Source organism: Molothrus ater, chromosome 4, assembly GCF_012460135.2.
Source record: "Molothrus ater isolate BHLD 08-10-18 breed brown headed cowbird chromosome 4, BPBGC_Mater_1.1, whole genome shotgun sequence".
In the NCBI taxonomy this organism is placed as follows: domain Eukaryota; kingdom Metazoa; phylum Chordata; class Aves; order Passeriformes; family Icteridae; genus Molothrus; species Molothrus ater.
This window is the reverse complement of record NC_050481.2, coordinates 19,544,207-19,564,381: the sequence shown is the minus strand read 5'-3', so window position 1 is coordinate 19,564,381 and position 20,175 is coordinate 19,544,207. Positions and strand designations below refer to the sequence as shown.

At 44.7% G+C, this 20,175-nt stretch overlaps 1 protein-coding gene across 1 annotated transcript in view; it reads right to left on the bottom strand.

The window, feature by feature from the left end:
* Positions 1-11,052: 11,052 nt before the first annotated feature.
* LOC118686446 (E3 ubiquitin-protein ligase RNF213-like) overlaps positions 11,053-20,175 on the bottom strand; it is a 43,404-nt gene continuing 34,281 nt past the window's right edge. The window contains exons 48-64 of the mRNA XM_036382675.2: positions 19,797-20,039; positions 19,084-19,165; positions 18,486-18,520; positions 18,074-18,168; positions 17,539-17,698; positions 17,045-17,219; positions 16,200-16,294; positions 15,660-15,911; positions 15,338-15,470; positions 14,695-14,778; positions 14,206-14,386; positions 13,890-14,091; positions 13,729-13,806; positions 13,241-13,438; positions 12,895-12,984; positions 12,604-12,782; positions 11,053-12,013 (exon numbers count right to left, since the gene is read on the bottom strand). Coding sequence (XP_036238568.1) covers positions 11,860-12,013; positions 12,604-12,782; positions 12,895-12,984; positions 13,241-13,438; positions 13,729-13,806; positions 13,890-14,091; positions 14,206-14,386; positions 14,695-14,778; positions 15,338-15,470; positions 15,660-15,911; positions 16,200-16,294; positions 17,045-17,219; positions 17,539-17,698; positions 18,074-18,168; positions 18,486-18,520; positions 19,084-19,165; positions 19,797-20,039 — 2,436 coding nt within the window. The 3' untranslated portion in view covers positions 11,053-11,859. The remainder of the gene's footprint in view (positions 12,014-12,603; positions 12,783-12,894; positions 12,985-13,240; positions 13,439-13,728; positions 13,807-13,889; positions 14,092-14,205; positions 14,387-14,694; positions 14,779-15,337; positions 15,471-15,659; positions 15,912-16,199; positions 16,295-17,044; positions 17,220-17,538; positions 17,699-18,073; positions 18,169-18,485; positions 18,521-19,083; positions 19,166-19,796; positions 20,040-20,175) is intronic.

Genomic DNA, 20,175 nt, shown 5'->3' with positions numbered 1-20,175 from the left:
GTTCAGCTGTAACTCACTTGGTATAGATGAGGAAATGATAACACAAACTCTGGAGTAAATTGGATGGGCTTGTCAGAGCCAGAGCAGGCAAAGTGTTGCCATGGTTATTGAGCCACCCAAAGAAAGAGAACACTGTTCACTCTGAAGTACAAAGGCTCAAGATGGCTTTGGGGTCCCTCACAAGGGCTGTGGGCAGAGATGAGTGTTCAGATTTGCTGCCTGCTGGTGTTAGGGAATGCAAATCCAAACATGAAGATGAAAGCAGAGGGGTGACAATGTGCCTCAGGAACCACCTATCCTGGGTGATGCCTAAAACGTTCTCCTGGGATTTCAGGCTGGTTGTTTCCTATTCTGCATAATGTGTAGGCTGACTGGTTTTACTGATCCTCACTTATTTTTCACTGGTTTGCGTTGTGAGTCCAGCCAGCTCAAGAACAGTCACAAGCCCATAAATGAGCTTCAGTGATTGATACAAAACTACCTTCACAGTGCACAATCTGCATTTTAGTTTTTAAAAATAGACAAAGTCAACTCTAATTAGTTTGAAGACATCTGAAGAAAGATTGGAGTGGATAGTTAAACAGTATAGAAAGGGGAGTATACATTTATTATAATTTTAAAGTGTTCCTTTTCCCCCATGTTTTAAAAAGGAAAATGAGAATTAGTTTCAATGCTATTTCTATTAGGGAAATTACTCTTCCAATTGTTACTCCTACATATGTGGTGTTAATCAGAATTTTTACTTAACCCCAATGAATCTGTTGCTTTGTGAGAGGAGGAAAAAAAAGGGGGTGAGAAAAGAGGAAAGAAAACCAGTACAATGACACAGAAATTACTTGACTGCTGGGGGAATATAGTGCCTGTGAAGATGAGGAGCCAGCTTGAAGGATTTAGAGGGAAGGGCTGCAAGGGCAAAGAAAGTCACATTAAAACAGAGATGCAGACTCTGGTGGGTCATTTTAATTTCATCTTGAGAGTAATTTTCATGCCATTTAGCCATAACCACAGTAGGAATGAAGAGGACTAAGCACATTAAAATGACAGTGTCATACTAGGAGAGAGTGTGGCTTGTGTTCATTATATTTGATAACATTCAGTGATACAGCAGGCTGAGTTAATGCCATATCAAAGATTTGAGTATTTACAGGAAATTGTGGTATGCAACAGGAGGAAAAGTCTGTAGCACACTCATTCAGTGTCCATGGTACATTAGGAACTCATTAATTACAGAGAAGAAAGGATTTCTGGTCACAGAAAAACCTCAAAAAAAAAAAAAAAAGTGGGCTGGGATTGAAGACTCTCATGAATTCTTAACTACTGTCCTTAACCACAAGCCATGATAAGATGTCCCCTGAAGTTGGAGGGAAGCTCTTGAGAGCTGCACATTTCTGCAGTTCAGGGAGCCGGCGCCCAGAGGCACACACCCATGGACACCCTCCAGCACCTCTGCTTCTGGTGGGGAATGCTCATTTCTCTTTGGAACAACAGAATGTACACTTATGCATCTGAGGGAAGATATTGTGGATTGTCTTCTCCACATATGGCAGGGCAAGGATTCAGTCATTTCATGGACATTCATCTTAAGATCTTGTAAGGTACATTAAGTAATACTAAGAAGAGAGTTGACGATGCCCATGTGTTTTCAAGTAAAGTTCCTGATGGTGGGAAACAAAATAATTCAGGGAGCACCAAAACATCTGTGCTTCAATAGATTGGCACAGATCATAGTTGGATATTTCTAGCTTTTAAGAAAAGGGAGTGAGACAAACACAGAGGCACAGAAAAACATGGTCAAATACCATTAACAAAGGCAATAACCAGAAACAAACCTGGCCAGTCACACCAGGTCATAGGATATCAAGACACTGCAGCAGCCTGGGACTTCGCAAAGAATAAGAACAAAAACCTGAGGGTTTGTTTTTACAAGCAGTCAGGCATCAATTAAAAATATTTCTTTATTGGATTGGTGCTTGAAAAATCACAGGCAGACTGAAGCCAAGCTCATCTTGCCTCGGTAGTTAGTGAATAAAATGAAACAAACAATATCATAGATTTATAGAATTGAAACTCAGAAAATACTTTGGTTATATAATTTAATCTTGTGTACTTTATAGGTCAAATGCTAAAATCTGTGTGAAGCCAATATGACAATGTTTGCTTAAAACATGTCACCCAAGCAAAATCCAGCTGAGGCTTAAATATTTCAAGCAGCAGAGAGAATCCACCAAATCCATTATGGTGTTTATCCTATGACTAATTTAAAAGCTACAAATACTGTATTTCTAATCTGAGTGTATTCCACTTGGGGTTTTTTGCTGCCAGATTCAAAAAACCTAGTTTATCATCATACTGGTTACATAAAGAAATCATGAATCAATTGAATACTGCCATATCAAAGTATGCAGTGAATAATGGAAGGCAAAATGAAAAAGAAATATAATTTTTCCCAAACAGAATATATAGACACAATTATCAATTGATGCAATGAGCTAAGTAGTAAGCCAGCCTCTGAGTCATCAAAATCTATCCATCACTTTTGATTTGCAGTCAGGGTGTAAAGGAATGATCAAACTGAGCTTTCTCTTGAGAAGTGATTCTCAGCAATCTCGTGTAAGCATGTCCATGCAATGTTACAGCAGAACAGCATCAGATTTGTGCTTCCCAGTCATATTGATATGAGGAAGATGCTTTGTTTTCCCCCATCTCCAACCTGTGGACTCCTTGGGGTTGGGCACATGGCTACAACCAAAGAACATCTTGGAGGATCAGCCATTCCATTGGGAAGCTTAGCGCCCTTAAAGAAGCAAAGAATTTAAATGCAAAGCTAAATTCACCTGCAGGTTGCTTCATCTGACTAACAGCTCACTCTTAGCACTGATTAGGTACGATACAACAAGTAACCACTGAATGTAGTTACAGGTGGGTACTTGGCTGGTATAGAGCCAGTTGCCAGTCTGAGCCAGACTTCCTGACCGTAATTTAACTCTAATAAAGCATTTCCAGTAATGACTCTGTCCAAGGTGTACTTGCTGTTATTCATATTTTCAGCCTGAAAGGTGAGTTTGTCTATCCCATCAATGACCAGATAGCCAGAGGCACGTGGGCTGAAGGATTCAATGGTATATTCAAAAACATAGACCCCCAGGTACGGAACATGGAACTTCCCAGTTGCTGGGGCAAACGAGGCGCCGTAGTTGACGTCCAGATTGTTAAATCTGATGGGTCCTGGAGTTGTCATTCCATATGTATGAGAAGCAAAAAAAGCCACCATAGGTGCATACCTGTATGATCCTTTTGAAAAATCTGGAAAGGAATAAAGAAAAATTTGAAGTGTTGTTACATTGTAGAAAGGCAACTTGGACCAGCCAGAAGACCAAATGCAGATTTTCTGATGTCACATCATCCTGTTCGTGGCTGAACTTGAGCAACTGAAACACAGTATTCCTGCATATACACAACTTGTCATATTATATAAAAAGTAATTTTCTTCACAATTAGAACTAGCTGTATCCACCAGAGAAAAATTTGGCAACAGCAAGGGAACCTGATGTTTGTCTATACTATGTTATCATTAAGAGAGCTTTCTTTCTACCTTACACTCCCTCCTAGTTTCCCCACTCCAGGATCTCCTCCATTGCTCAGGTGAGTGAGCTGAAGCCAAGAATTGCAGCAGAAATCTTAGACAAACAGCAAGGAGGTTTAGCATTCTTGATGTTAAAGGAGGGAATAAAAGTATATGGTTTCTCTTCAAGCTGAGCCTGTACACTATCATTCCCTGCTTCTGTACAAATGATTTCATTCACTATTCATATGCTGTCATGAGTAAAAATTGGCCAAATGGCTGCTGAAAGATGCATAAAATTCACATTTCATGTGGCCTGGGTGTAAATTATTTATTGTATTTATTATGCTGAATGAGTATAATTTTCACTTTTTTTTTTTTTCCTTTTGTAATCTTTCAAGGGGCTGCATACTTTGCTGATGAAAGTCAGAGGCAGGCCTAAAATGACTCCTTGAGGCCACAGTCCCACACCTTCTGGTAGCTATTGGTATTTAGAGAACATTCATGGCTGCAGTGAAGATAGTATTTCCCAGTGATGCATTTTTACCTCCCCCTTCAAAATCCATAACATCGCATTCAAATGCATCTACTGCACACCCTCCCACTCTGCACATTTCACCAGGGAGCTTTCCAGCTATTATCACAGGTCCCAAACCAATTTAATCCCATCATCTGGTCATATTAGGAAAAGAGATCATGAGTCACCCGTGGGGATTGATGTCTTGAGCACCAAAACACAGGACTCTGCTGCTGGAGTTGTCACTCATTAAAGCAAAACGTGAGACCTCTGACCAGCAAATGCTCTGTAACTAGGCCCTGGGGCAGAGGCCTGCACTGATCCTGGATTGCACTGCTAAATTCTGTACTTGCCAACACTCAGGGAATTGTCCTTCACCAGCTTCACGCTGCAGTTGACTCCTCCAAAGGGGTGGCGGCAGGCGCAGACAAAGCTCTGTCTGTCATTGACACAGGTGCCTCCGTTCTGGCACGGGGAGCTGGCACACGCTGAGAGCTGCCCTGGGAAAGAGAGGAGCAAACCCAACAGCCTCAGCTGTTGAAGCCATTCATTATATTGAACAATAATATTTGAGAAATAAAAGAATTAAAAGAGATTTAAAAGTATATCAAGGGAATCACAGAAGTTAATAAATAACCTAAAATACACTATTAGGAAGAACTTTGATCAGATATTTGGATAAGTTAATAAATAGCCTAAAATACACTATTAGGAAGAGCTCTGATCAGATATTTGGATAAGTTAATAAATAACCTAAAATACACTGTTAGGGAGCCCTAACTTTGATCATATATCTAGATAAGTTAACCAAAAAACACACACAGAAGAAACTTTGGAATTAGAATATTTGAAGAGGAAACATTGGAATTAGAATATTTGAAGAGAAAAGCAGAAATGGAAGCCAATAAGTTAAAGTGACCTGCCAAGCCATAGAATCAAGCCAACTACAACAATAACTTCTGCCAAGCCATGGAAAAACATGCCAAGAATAACAGGAAACTGCCCAAATTAGGAAAAGCTTAAAATTTAACTAAGGAAGACCAAGAATTCCTGGAAGACTCCGACTGTACTCCTGCCTACCTATGAATATGCATGTAATAATGATGTACTCCTTTTTCAAAATTGTATAAAAACCTGCTTTTGCTGTACACAATTTGGAAATCCATTTAGCGATTTCTCCAACGCGTTGCCAATAAATACCTCCTGCCTATAGACCTCAAATCCAGTCTCTGGGCAGCTTATTCTCGCCTTTTGGGGCAAAATTCGGCATCACTGTAATGTCACAGCAGGGACACTTCCCAAGTAGGCGGTATTTTGGAAAGGCTCTTTGTCAATTCACAATTTCTGCTGAAGTTCTTGCTGAAGGCCAACTTTAGTTCCTGTCCAGCCTCCCTTTCCACCTGAACACAGCCTACCTGCAGCTATCCTCCAAGATATTCAAGATTACCTGCAAATTCTGAGCTCTGCTGGTCTCAGAGGGTCAGGCACATGCAGTAAGGAAGAAGGACCTCCAAAGAAGTTAGATCAGCTGCTCTTTCTGGACTGAACCATCTTATCCTTGGGTGTACCAGAAGAGATTCTGTACTGCTGCTGTACAGGTGGGACTGTCTTGCCTAGGACATTTTTCACCCAGGCACGTGACAAACAATGCAGGAGAGCCGGGCTCCTGCTGATGCAATGTCCTAAACGCTGTCCCAGCCGTTTCAAGTACTTGTCCATAAGTCCCTAATTCCAGTCTACCTATCAAGGTTGTTGTAGAAGTTTTGGACTGCAAGCAAGAAAAATGATACCAAACAGGTGGCTTTGCAGAGCACCCTCACTGAGGATGTCCTTGCCTCTGTTGCCAATTAGGGATGAGCTGGCCAAATTCAACTCAGCCAATACAGAGAAATCTGTCAGGCCAGTGCTGCTGAGCTCTGAGACAGCAATTACTGAGTGGAAATGAATAATGTGTTGTCATAGCAGTGTTTTGGGGGAAGAAAATTCAGGTCACATGAAAACAATAAATACTGCTATGAACACAAACCACACATTTTTGCTTTCTCTTGGTTTGGTCAAGTAAAAGTCAGATATTTTAGAAAACAACCCTTGTCTTTGCCAGGAGCTACCAGCAGAACTCTGGAAAGAGAACTCCACACAGTCCTGTTCTGGTAAATCTAGGTTGGTAGGTCAGAACTGAACAAGTCTTGCAGACAAGTACCTAGCTATTGCCAGGAAACTGCTGACCTGGATTTCACATCGATATTTCAGTCATTCCAGTGTTATCCTCCTTTTCCCAACCAGGTATTTCACAGACTGCTGCAAAAAGGCAAACTGTTTCTGTGAGATATTTTAGTTCAGTGAGCAGAATGCTGAGGCACATTGTACAGTGACACTTGAAGTTGCTCTGATATAGCATATGGATTTATAAACACAACAGTCATTCTTTTCACAGAAAATAATGTCCATTCTGTAATGCCTGAAATAAAGCAATTTAGAACTGTCATGACTGGGTCACAGCACAGGCAACTGGACATGAGAAAATAATGGTTTGCTTCTCAGATAATTGTTTGCTACATCCTTCATTCCAGTTATTTTTCACTCACATTTACCAAGCACCCACAACATTTCTCTGATATTTACCAAGCAGTCACATATTTACCAAGTGCCAAAGGAAAGCAGAAAAGGAAGGAAAACAGCTGATTGTGCTGACTGTATCATACTCCCAAAATACAAAAGCTTCCTGTAAGAACACAGCAGCCTCTCTGCTAATTGGCCTCTACTTATCATAATCAAGAAGCAAACCCAAGAAACAGAAAAAAGATCACTAAGAGGAAATGATAACAAGATTGAGACTAGCATTTCGGAAGTCTGCTCCCAAAAGTGGGGTGATTCTGCCTGAACTTAACCTTGGAGTTAATTCAAATTCAGACATAATCTACATTAAATTAATCCTCCCTGTGAAAGACTGCTTAACAGCAACTGGGAAGCTCCTCCTTTTTTTTAGAATAGGAGAAGTTGTGTGGGATTTGAGTCAAATTAGGATTTTCAGAGCAAGAGGCAAATTCTGCAGATCTCCACTGTGCCAATAATCTTCATGTAACTATGCTGCAATAGCATCTTCCTGCTGTCATTCCTGGCTGAGGCTGCTCCTCTGCCCAGTATTTTCTCTTTTCTGGCTGAAGAGTGTCCTGAGACACTCTGTCTGAATTATTTCCTTGGGGTAAAGATACCAGAGGGTTCAGATTAGGAACACATCTCCTACTAAAACAAATATTTTATTGTTGATTCATGTTTCACAACTCAGTAGTGCAGATGAGTAAAAGAGAGAGACTATAAATTCAAGGCTTAAATTGTCACTATTACTAGCAGAGGATAAAATGTAGTTGCTAATTACACTTGGTATGGTAGCAATGAGAAGAGCCAGTGAATGCTCAGTTTTGCTACTCTTTGGGAAGGCAGGCAGAAGCTCTTTTGGGAAATAGACTGCCAATGCTGTGCAAACAAATCTCAAACAAATAATGAAGCTCCCTCAGTATCTACAGGGGTTTTTTTAGAAGCAAAACAAATACTCAGCAATTTAATGGTCTCCTTATGGAAAAGATTGACTCCAGTAGTTTGGCTTGGAAATTCTTCTGACCAGGAGGTAACCTAAAAACCTAATCTCAGCATTCAGTTATCAGTACCTGCTTCTCAGGAAGCCCTAGGAGACTGGAAGAGCCTGGGTATCTACTAAACCACCCTGTTCACACAGGGTCAAACTGGTTGCCAGCCTATAGTTATTAATCATCCCTGTTTTAGCACCCTCAGGCTGATAGAGGGGAAAAAGCAAGGAGGAGAGGGCTGTGCCCTCCAGTTTTCAGTGGGGCAGAAGGTCAGGGCCCATCTGAGCTACTTGGACTCTAGCAACTCTGTTTCTCTGTTAAGCAGAGGTATGTAATAATTCCTGTGTGATGATTTTAGGCACACCAAATTAAAAACAACAAAACAGCTTCATCAGCCCTGTAGTCTAAAGAGGAAATATGCAAATTTGAAGTGTATGTCACCAAGCTGAACTGGAATACCCATCTCATTTGTGCAATTAAAACACAAGATGGAAAACATTTGAATAGGTTAATATTTCACTTGAAATGAAGGCTTGAATGATGAAGCAACAATGGAAGCTTGCATTTCTGATAGGAGTTAGAAATCTTGTGAAACCAAAATCAGAAATAAGATACACAGAAAGTGAGAATTAATTGAAATTACCTCTTGAAATTACAGGTGCACCATTTTAAATCCATAAATATAACACAGCTTGACTCTCAGTTATTCATGTTGATGGGAGGGTGGCATAATCTGAATAAAACAAAACCACAACCAATACAAGACATGCAACAAGAGAATACACTCACATTTGGAAAGCACAGCAGCCTCTAGATTCCCCAGAGAGCAGCACTAATAGCAACAGGAAAATGGGAACTGAGCTAAACTGCCCTCACACTGCATCACTCATTTCTGCAGGAGAACAGTGCATTGCAAAGTAGGACCAGTCACAGCCCAAACCCAGGACTTATTAACAGTTTCTAGGTGTGCATATATGTATAATAAATAAATATATATTTTAATGTTGTCATCTCCTTTTAGATATTGAAGCTGTCTTAAGCTAATCAATTTTTATGCATCCTGGGTTGCTGTTACAGTCAGTGTCAGCTGAACTGTTGGTGCTTTCACCCCTCACACATGGACTGCAGCCTCTACTTGACAGAGAACTTTTAAGTTTATTCCACAATATGGGAAGTCAGCAAAGTTTTATGACCCTGCATATGCAATGCAAACTCACATTGTTTTCTTCTGATTTCAACTAATTATTTGAGAAAGTATTACTTCAGGGTCAAATCCTGAACACATTAAAGCCAGTTAAACCCCTAATCTGTTAGAGTAGGGTCAAATATTGAACATATTGGAGTCAATGAAAATTGTCATTCACCTCTCTCTAGAATTTTTTGGTTTTGAGTTGAAAAAAGCAATCTAAGATTAAATACATTTTATAATTAGCCAATTATGCCTTAGAGTTTCTTCTAGAAATTTTAGCAGAGGCAGCACAAATCTCTGGTGGTGTCCTAGAACTTGTGAGAAAAATCTTTCATGGAGAAGGAAAATCCACCCAGGCAGAAGATGGATATTTGCTAATTAGGGTAATGGTCTTGCTTCTTTAACTTACAGAAATATAATGTATGGCTTTGCTAGGCATGAAATTGGTTAAGTACAAAATCTCATTACCAATGGAAAAGTCAGCATCAATATTGCTATGTAGAAACCTCATAGAAAAATAAGGCTTCTCCACATCTGCAAAGAACTTCACTTTCTGCCAGTGAGCATATATCCAATGCTATCAAGCAAGTTATTTCTTAAAATTGAGTATAAAGAATAAATGGGAAAGACATGAATTCATCAATATGGAGTGAAAACCAGAGCAGGTGGCACCTTCCCATGTTCCAGGCAGGTAGCACTAGTGATACTTTCCAACAAAGCACGTGCTGTGGGAAGGCTCAAAGACATCTCTCATTTTTTCTTCATTTCAATTTTGAACAAAGATTTTGAATTTCCATCCTGTGCAGTTCCAGTAACAGACATCAACCAAAAAGGACTTGAGGAAGAATTGCAATTTTGTATAACAAAATATTCAAATTACTTTGTGCGTTTTTAAGCGTGATTGCCTCCTCTAGTAGCTGTGTCCTTGCTCTAACTGAAAAGATAACCAAGGACTGAAGTCCTTCAATAGGGATGGCTTTCTTCAGAAACCAAGCTACTCATGGGATTATGGCTTTAAAAAGGATCCTTTCCATTGATCACTGAGAAATGCTGTCCCTAGGACAGGAAGAGATGAAGAATTGAAGTGGAAAGGAAGGAAAAAAGCATGGAAAGGGAAAAGGAAATTGCCCATGGCCTTAGGACATGAACAAGAGTAATAGCTCTTACCACCTCTACATCTGCTTGCAATAGGGACCAAGTACTGGTTTAGAAATGTTCTTAAGTTAGGAGCATTTTACAGAAAACATTCAGGTCTGGATCTTCAAGAGTATCTGGACAGTATTCTGAGTCTGGTATTAAGAAATCTTAATGTGAATTAGAATCATCTCAGTATTTTGAGTCACTCATCCACTCTTCAGTTGCTGTATTGTGCCAGAAGTTATATTTCCATAAAACATTATCTTGTGCTTTTGATTTTCACTCAGGTATGATTGCAGAAGTCACAACTCAAGAGTTTGTACTTCTGTGAATTCATTCATAACTCATTTCACATGATGGCATTGGAATTTAAGTTCAGAAGCAGATCACACTCAAAATTTCGTTTTTAAGAATGGCAGCTCCTGCTTAGCTGAGCTGCTCTCCAGGTGGACTGGAGCCAAATTTACTTGATTGGCTGGATTCCTGCTTTTTCAGGAACACACTGCTGTGACTGAAATTCTCAATGAAATCCTGAAGGAGCCAGCAAAAGCCTCATCACAGTCGCGGCCCGGCCCGGCCCGGCCCGGGCGGTACCTCCAGAGCCGCGTAGCTGAGCACAGCCAGGGAGGCGCAGGCACGGCTCCGTGCCCCTTGATGTCGGATAAATCCACACCTCCCACTCTCTGCAGCCCGGAGACCTGCGGGTCCTTCTGCCCACTCCTCGGTGTCCTCCTCCACCACGCTGGCCCTCAGCCGGGCCTGCTCTCTGCGGGACCGCCGCGCTCAGAGCGGGGCCGCTCCCGGGAGCCGCCTGCCCGAGCCCCCGTCCCGCACGGCGCCCCGTTCGCTCCCCGGGGAGCCGCCAGACCCCAACCGGAGCACGGAGGCCCGGCGGCTCCGTGGGTTCCCCCCGCTTTGTGGGGAGGCGGTGCCGGGGGCAGCCCCGGGCGCGGCCGGGCCCGGTTCGATCCCCGCTCCCAAGGGCGCCGCCGGCGGTCCCCAGGGCCCGTCCCAGCCCGAGCCCCGTTACTGCTCTGTGAAAAACGCCAATCACTCGTTTTTTAAAATTTTAAAAGTTTAATAGTAATGAAATGATTATAAAAATAGCAATATAATCAGAGCAATAAGAATTTTGGACAATTTGGATTAGGACAATATGAGAGAACAGAAACAAAGAGTTACGGACGTCCAGGTACCTTTTTCTGGGCAAAGTAAGCCCGAAAAAGGATACCCGTTAGCAGAGGATTAACCCTTAAAAACAACAGCCTGTTGCATATTCATACACTTCATACATGATGCATAAATTCCATTCAAACAAAGGATTCTGTCTGGTCATCGTCAACTTCTTCCTCTTAATCCTAATGTTGTCATAGCTGAGCAAGGTGGGAAGAAGTTCGTTTCTTCTGATAATGGGGCAATAAATCCTCTTCTTCTGAAACATTTAGGTGTCCTGTGGCTGCTATCTGGTGTGAGTACTTCATTCCTTTCTTTAAAAAAATATCCCACATACATAGTTTCCATTTCACATTATGTTATAACCTAAAACTACATTTGAGAAAATTAAGACAGCATAACTTTCTAACATAACACATATAATATTCATCCTAATATTTGAAAAAGCTAATAATAAAATATGCATTTTTCATATTCATGTTCCTCCAGTGGCTCTGGAGCTGTGGCGATCCAGGGTTCACACTGAGTTGCTGGGTCTATTTCACCCTCCTCCTCCTCCACAGCCACTCTCCTCTTCACATCATGTGTAAAAACAACAACCCCAAACCCAAAGAACAACCAACAAGGCCCAAACAAATGCCCAGATTCCCAGAAGCCCTGACATGGGTGTTGTGGCATTCCCTGGCAGGGTTCTGTCCTAACTGCCCCTGTGCTCCCTCTTGAAGACAGCAGCTGCTTTCCAGGTACAAGCAGCATGAGACAGAAGAATATCATCTGGGAATGTGTCTTCCAGCTCCGCAGCAAATTCAGAGTCTTTGGCATCAAGGTAAACAGAGAGTGATTCCTTCAGGCTGGAAGACAGAGCAGAATGGCATTAACAGCAGGGGTAGAGCAAACCTCAAGTGCCACAATAAGAGTGCACTGCAGCACCCAAAATACTCAATACACAACTGAACAGGGGTGTATGTGTGTGTGTGTGGGTGTGTGTGTGTGTAGTGAGAAGGGTTAAACAGCCAGGTGGAGGCACAGAGGCCAGCAAGGGGATGCTGCAGGGCACAGCTGAGCTCTGGGGCTGAGCTGTACCTGTGCAGAGCTGTGTGCCTATCCCTGAAGGCTGGCCTTGAGCACCATGGAGATTTTTTTTCCAGCCTTAATGAGTTTGTGATTCTGTTATTTTTTTATCCAAGTGCCTGCAGAAGTGCTGGTGTTTGTGCCCTGGACAGCAGATCCTGGCGTGTTCCAGCAGTGTCCCCAAGAGAGCCTGTGTGAGATGGAAGTGACACCTGCCTGAAATGGGTGTGGATATTCCTAATGCTGCTGCCTGAGCAGTGTCCCCCAGGACATGCATGTGCCAAGGGAGTGTTCCCACTGTGTGCATGCTCAGAGGCAGAGAAGTGTCAGTTAGCAACAACTATGGTGCCTATGGGTGTGTAATTCCTACCTCCATGCGGGATTGAATTCCTCCACAGCTTGGACACGTCTCAACTTCAGGATGATCATTTCATGGAGCTCCTGCAGGAACGTTTCCAGGCTGGAGTGGACCAGGAAGGTGTGCAGGAGCTTGACAAGCTCTGGGGTGAGCTCTTCTTTGTAATCACGACTGACATCTGCAAAAGGATCCTGAAAATGCAGCAAGGGGAGAAAAAACCCAAAGACACATTTGAACAGCTGCAGGCAGAGCAGAGCAGGACAGAGCAGAGGAGGGCACACAGAGGTGCTGGGGGTGCCATACCCTGCCGAGGCGCAGCTGCTGCTCAGATTTGTGGGCACACAGGAGCTGCCACAGGGCTATGCTGTGCCTGAGCTGGCACCGTCTGAGGGCCTGGAAGAGAAGGACATCTGTGGATGTGAGGGATGTCCTTGGAGCCTGTCCCCAGCCTGCCCTGCCCAGGAGAGCTCAGCACAGAGCTCATCCAGCCCCTTGGCCTGGGTGGAGCCCATCTGTCCTCAATAAGCCAGTTTTTGATACCACAACAGGCAGTGGGAAAGTGAGAGGGCTCTGTTGCACCGGCTGGATTTAGCATAAACCAGGGCAAATTTTACCCCACAAGAATCCGAGCTTTGCCCTCAGGACTCACCTGTAGCACGTGAGGGTTTGTCTGATCCCCCATCTGCAGGACTTGCTCAATGTACTCAGTCAGCGGCATGTCAGCGTTCTCACCAGCCATGGCCAGGAAGCGCAGGGTAATCTCAGTGACGGACAGAGCATCACACACATCACTGTAGGACTGCAGCTCCCCACTGATCATGTTCATCACAGAACTGGGCAGAGTACTCTGAAAACCACAAAGTCACAGTTGATATTGTTTTAGACCCACTCCCTTTTCTGTTCCAATTGCTCAAGTCAAGGCAGACAACAGAGCCCCAGATTTAGGAAACTGAAATGCTGAACTATCTCCTTCTCTTTGTAAATCCTGACTGACAGCACAAGGCCAGATTGCACGTACCCAAGGCATGCTAAGAAATCAGCAAGCAAGCCTTTGGATGGACAAGGCAAGACACAGAAAACCCTTGCAAAAGCAGGGATTTCATGCTTGCTCTGCCTTCCTGCAGTGCAGAAACTCACCTGCTCCAGCTTGTTCCTGAGCTCACTGAACAGCTGCTCATTGTTTCGGTCATGTCTGTACACCAGGGTGGGGATTCCCTGTCAGGAGAGAAACCCATGGATGTGAGGCCTGGAACGCTGCTCCCAGTGCCCTCCTGGCTGCACGGCCCTGCCCCTCCTACCTCTAGCCTGATGAGTGGCTTTCCCTGCAGGAACTTGCTGATCACTTGCTGCTGGATCCTCTCCAGATCAAAGTCTTGCAAGGTCTCCCCTCCCTTCTCCATGCTGTACTGGCAGTTGGACAGGATCAGAGGGATCAGGTCCCTCTCCACCTCGTAATTGATCAGGTGCAGGTCGGCCACTTCCAAGGGGCTGACCCGGTACCTGCAGGGAGCAAAGGGCCTGTGTTCAGAGGGAGAGGCCTCTGTGGAGCAGGGAAAGCTGCCTGAGAGGGAGCAGGGGATGCAGCAGAGCCCAAGGAGCAGAGTAGCAGCACACCTGTCATCCTCCTTGGTGTCTCTGATGACAGAGTATACGAAGTCGTTGTGCAGCCCGATGAGGTAACTGGCCAGCGCCGTGGAGCACAGCCCCAGCCCCTGCCGCCGCGGCAGCAGCACCTCCAGCCTGCTGTCCAGGCTCAGCTCGGCATCACAGTAGCTTTTAGGCAGCTTGATTTCCCCTGAAATACAGACAGCAGTGTTTGAGGAGGCCCAGAGCCAGCCCAGGCTGAGGAGGTACCGAGCTGAGAAAAGCCACGCACTTGGCATTAGGGACAAGCACGAAAGAGAACAAGTTCAGGTGAGAAAGGAAACAAGTTCAGGTAAGAATACTACAACAGGGAAACAAATCCTTCCCTTGTACCTACATTCTTAAAATTCAATGGCCAAGCCCAGTTTTGAGGATATGCCTCAGCATCAGTGATGGGAAGAACCTGAACTCAGAATGAGAAGCAGTTGGAGGAGCAGGGCTGGGAAAGAAGCTGCTCACCATTGGTGTCCAGGGAGCTTCGCAGCTTATTCCAGACAGACAGAAACACATTCACTCTCCTCTCCAACAGGTCCCTCATCACATCTGAGAAACAACAGAAAGATAAATCCATGAAACACCTTTTCCTGGTGAAACTTTCCAATGCAGGGATCTTCAGAGCACACCACTGAACTCCAGGCAACTGCTCCAACTGCTCAAGAGACTAAATAGACACCAAACACCTTTCTAAAGGCATCATATGGAGTCATCTGCTCAGTTTGTTACTTCTCCATTATTGTCTGCTTCTGGCCCAGGCCACAGGGACGGATTGGTCCTTGGTCTGATTCTGCATGACCTTTATGTACTTTCCCATAAGTACTTAAAAACATCAGTAATTGCTCTTTAAGCAAGCCCTGCTCTAGGGCTGAGCTTAAAATGCCAAAAGAACCACTGCTGCACTGCACAAAGCTCTCATCCCTCATAAAAAAAATCTCCTGTACTTAATTCCCTTTAAAGTCATCTGGTAACTTTTCCAACCCTATTCAAGTCTCCAGTTCAGTCAGGCAAGAATTAAAAGGAAAAGGAGAATTTTCCTCTTCACTTTCAACAAGACAATCCAGCATTTTCTGTTTCATTAATTACAACTTTGGCAGAGTCTCCTCACCTGAGTGGGGTTCCCCGAGGAATTCCCTGATGGAGCAGTCTTTGATCTCTGCTGTGTTCTGGAACTGCTTCACCAAATCTTTCTGCAGAGCCAGAATCTCTGGTAGGAATTTCACCAGCCTCAGCTCGCTTTCCTGGATAAAGTGGGTAAAGCTGTGCTTGGACAAACCAGTTGGAAATACCTTTATGGAATTACTTTTTAAATTTTTAAAAGACAACAATATCTGCCATGTTCATTCTCAAGATCATAGCAAGTACTGAGATAATCCAAATGTGGTTTAGTCCTGGGCAATCCCAGGCTCTCACCCCTGTGCCAGCCCCACCTTCTGCAGGAACTTCCAGAGGAGAGGGACAGTGTCCTTGGCATTCTTCTGCTGCACAATGTGGCTCAGGTTCTCCACTGAAACCCTCCTGCGGCAGCTCCACATCTTGGAATGATGGATATGGCTGTTCCGTGGCAGCTGGGACAGGAATGCAGCTGGGTCCCCATACACTATTTTCACTATGAGGTTTGAAGAGATTCTCTTATCCTTTTGTATCAGTTGGTTTAACTTCAGAAGTTTTTTATCCAAATCCTGCAATTAAAAAATAATAAGTTATTGGATATTGTGAAATACCTTCAAAAGAGCTAAGCCATTTCTGCTTTTCCAGCTATACAAATTCATCCCAGAACAACTTCAGTCTCAGGCTCCCATTTCCCCAGGTGGAATAAAGATGGCTAATCCTGAACCTGCAGCTGTGCCATGGATGGGCTGGCTTTAGGAACAGCCAGGTGAAAAGTATAGCACAGATATTACAACACACGAGATTTCCAGTGGATTTGGAACTGCTCAGCTACTGACTCTGTATAGCAGATTTCTCACCTTCAATTCAGGAACAATAATTGTGCTTGCAACAATTTCTTCCCATTTGTTTCTCTTGTCCTTGGTGGACAGAAAGTCATCAAACCACACCAGCCCTGCAACAGGAATATTTCACCTCTTATATCTGCAGTATTTCAGTGAAAACAAAGCACAGATTCACAGGTGCTATAAGTTAACTGAGTATCTTGGTTCAGCTGGAGAATGACACCCAAGCATCACACAGTGATGCTTGGTTTCCAGGTTTCCAGGAGCTTCACATGAATGATGGAGACATTTACACAACTCCTTCATAACCCCAAAAATATTGAACAGATTGTCCAAGCTCAGACATGTCCCATGACAGAGTGAAACTTGGAATACTGACTGGTGCTGTACCACAGTCCAAATATGGGCTATTTACACATTAATGCCTCTCTGCCACAGTGACTCCAGACCCCACCATGAACCCCACTGTGCCATCCCTCTTCTCCCAAAGAGCTCCTGGGAGTCACTGAGAGGCAGCTCAGATCAGGGATTCACAACAAGCTGCTGTGCTGGGGAGCAGCCCTGCTCAGAAGCTGCAAGCTCTGCCCATCTGTCATGACACTGTTTTGTCAATAATTCATTTTCAGAGTTATCGACTGCACCAAACCTTGCAAACCTCACGTACTTGACTGAAGGAATCAAACAGACAAAAATTTTTCCCTCCCTACAGTAAGAAATAAGCTTCAAACTCTATTTTTCTCTTCAGCTCAGCTGCTGATGTTTAGGAGTGAAGGGGTTTATCAGCAAGGTGGCTGCATGGCCACAGCCCTTCAACCACAGCCCCAGGTGTGACAGGGTAGGTGGCTTTTCTTAACACTGGCCTGGCTGCCGCTGGGGGGCCTGCAGGAGACTGCTGAGCACCAGGTGCAGGATGTTGATAGTGTCATCCACACTCTTCCCCAAAATCCTGGTCAGCTGTGCCAAGTCCTCCTGAATGTGCTGCTGCAGGAAGCTCACCACATCATCTACTGTTGGCTTGATCATCCTTCCCAGGGACTAAAGACAACAAAGGCAAGAGTTGAGCACAGCCAAAAATATCCAGGGAAGCACAAAGCACACAGAGCTTTGTCCTGCCAGGCACCCAGACCTGTGGGATTCCTGCCACCTGTGCCCATCAAGGCAGGGCTGGGTGGATGTGCCTGCATGGAAGTGCAGGAATTAACCAAAATCCCTCCTGGGCAAGGAGGGAGGGAATTTGGGTCTTGCATCCTGACAGACTGCCCTGGTCACTTGGCACTATGATGAAAAGGACCAGCAGCATACAAAGGTTCCCCTATATTTTGTGTGACCACTTGGAAGCATTTCTGGAAGATACCTGAGTGTCTCTGGAGGCTCCCAGCAGCATGGACAGGTGGGTGAGCAAACGGAGCAGCACAAAGACCAGGGGGGACATGCCCCTGTCAGACATTCCCAGTGTCTCTCTGTGCTCAACATCTCCAAGGATGTGGCCAGTTTGAGTTCTGTCTGGACGAATGCTGTAGGAAAGTGCATAAATGGTTTTTTTTTTTTTTTTTTACCTAAACAAAAACCACACAAGACATCCCTGATACCCAGCAATGCCTTTTTGACCCATAATGTCTTTGAATGCCATAAAAGCTGCCAATTCAAAGTGCCTTCACTGGAGTGAAGGCTTCCAATTCAAAGTGTCTTCACTGGAGTGAAGGCTTCCAGGCTTTGTGCACAGAAAAGGAAATTTCTTTGGTTTTGCTCCCTGATTACTCTTGCTTGGACATCTCTCCCTTACACCTTCCAGAGAGCAGCATGAAGTGGTTGGTACTTCTGGCCTTTGAGGGCACCACAGGCAAGTCCTACATCACTTAGCCCCGCAAAGGCATTGCAGCAAAGCCCACCTGGAACGATGGAAGCCCTCCACGGGTATGTGGTTTCTGCCTCCAATGAGGACGTGGCATTCGGGACAGTGGCTCCTTTCCATGGGGCGCCCACACTGAGAAAAGCAACAGGGCAACACTGAATTCCAGAGAAACAGCTTCTCCAGCAGAGAAAGGGAATGAAACAAAAATCCAACCTCTAAGTGGTTAATTCAAACCCTGCTACAAACTGAGCCTCTGCCTGATGTTTCCCAATCTATGGTATAAATGCTAGGGATATGCTAAATTTTACATTACAATGACAAAATGATCAATAATACTGAGTTTAGAAGTGGAACTCTGTGCATCAGAACATTAAAACCAGCGAACAAATAAAACAGTTTGTTGTTGAAAACTTTGTCTGCTTAAATACCCACCAGTCCCAAATTCTTACCTCTCCCACAGTGCAGGGGTGGCCATTGGGACATTCTGTGAAGAGAGAAACAAACAGGACAGTATTCTAAGACAGATTTATACAGCCCTTGTTATTCCCTTTCCTAGGAACCGTCATCCTGGAGCAAGAAATATGTTTCAAGATCTAATCAAAAGCCCTGACTATCCCAAATCCCAAAGGACTGACAGGCCCATGCAGGAAGCCAAGGAATTTTTCAGTGTTGCTTCTCCTTGAGCAACAAGGAATCAAAGCTGGACAGATTCTACTGCTGAGGGCAGGAATGCTCTTACCCCCCATTCCCTGCTGCAGGAAGGTCCAGCTGTGGGAAGCAGAGAAAAAGCTGGCTAGTAAGATGGCAGAGTTCTCCTCTCACACCCTGTTTGTGTTGCCTTTGTGCCCCTTCATGCTCTGTGGACAGCTGCAGGCTGAAGACTAAACAGCACTAGATGTCCTTTGGTGCATCACCCACACAAACTGTCTACAAATCTGGATTTGCCATGGATAGCTCATACTGAGGAGTGGGTTTGTCCTCACATTTGGAACAGTTTCACTCTCCAAATTCAGGGAATTCCTTCCCCAGCCAGCCAGCAGCACTCACCATACCAGTGTAGAGAACGCGTTGCCTCCCAGGTCCTTGCCTGAGCCATGATATCCTCGGGCATCGTGGGCAGAAAGGAGCGCTGAGGAGGGAAAGGGGAAAGCAGTCACAAATGGATCTGGGAATCAGCTCTGTCCTGTAGCAGTCACTCACTGGTTCTCTGTTCACACTGGGTTACAAGAAACATCTGAGAGCAGAGGTCAAGCAGGTGACGCAGATGCAGATTTTCAAATTCACCTTTGAAAATCCACTCTTAGAACTGTCAGTATTGTTAAGACTTGCATGTGCACTCTCCAGACATCCTGCAATGCATTGCTGATGCACCCTGGTGCATACCAGCGTGTTCCCTTACACCTTGGGTAGCCAGGAATAGCAGAGCAGCAGCTCTCTCCCCCTGACTGAGGAGCCAGAGCTCTCTGAGTAGGCAGGTCTGCACAGTGGGAGCTGCCAGCTGCTCTCAGCCTTGCTCACCCAAATATCAGCTCAGGTATTTGCTTCATCCTGCTCTGGATGGAGAGGTGCCTTGAAAAGATACCAGGCCAGGGCTTGGTGTTGTGCTACTTAACCCCAACAGCACTGAAATAGTTCCCCCCAGTGTTTCTCAGCTCAACCAGTGAGTTGGATCATTGCTGTTGAGAAAGAGGATCCAGCAGACACAGGCAAGAACCAAGGACGAGCTGAAGTGCTCACCAAGGTGAGCTCTGTGCCCTCACCTGCATGATGTGTGGCTTGAAGGCCAGGTTCCTGAGGGGCTGCAGGACACGGCTGTGCCCGCAGAGCAGCACAGCAGCCATGTGCACAGCCATCTCCACCACGGCTCCCTGCTGGCTGCGGCCCCGTGGCTCCACAGCCAACCCAGGCAGGGTGTTCTTCACCAGGGCAACTGCAAGGAGCTTCAGCTCAGAGGAATTCAGCACTCGGGAGTGGTGGATGAATTTAGTCATCATCTCTGTTTGCTGAAAGCACAGATTGGAAAGAGCTAAAGCCATCAGGATACTGCCCCCACCCAAACAAAGAGCACTGGCAGCTGCTTCCCACACTGGGTTAACCCTGCTCCCAAAAATCTCCACAGCCTGCTCAGCTCTGGGCCAT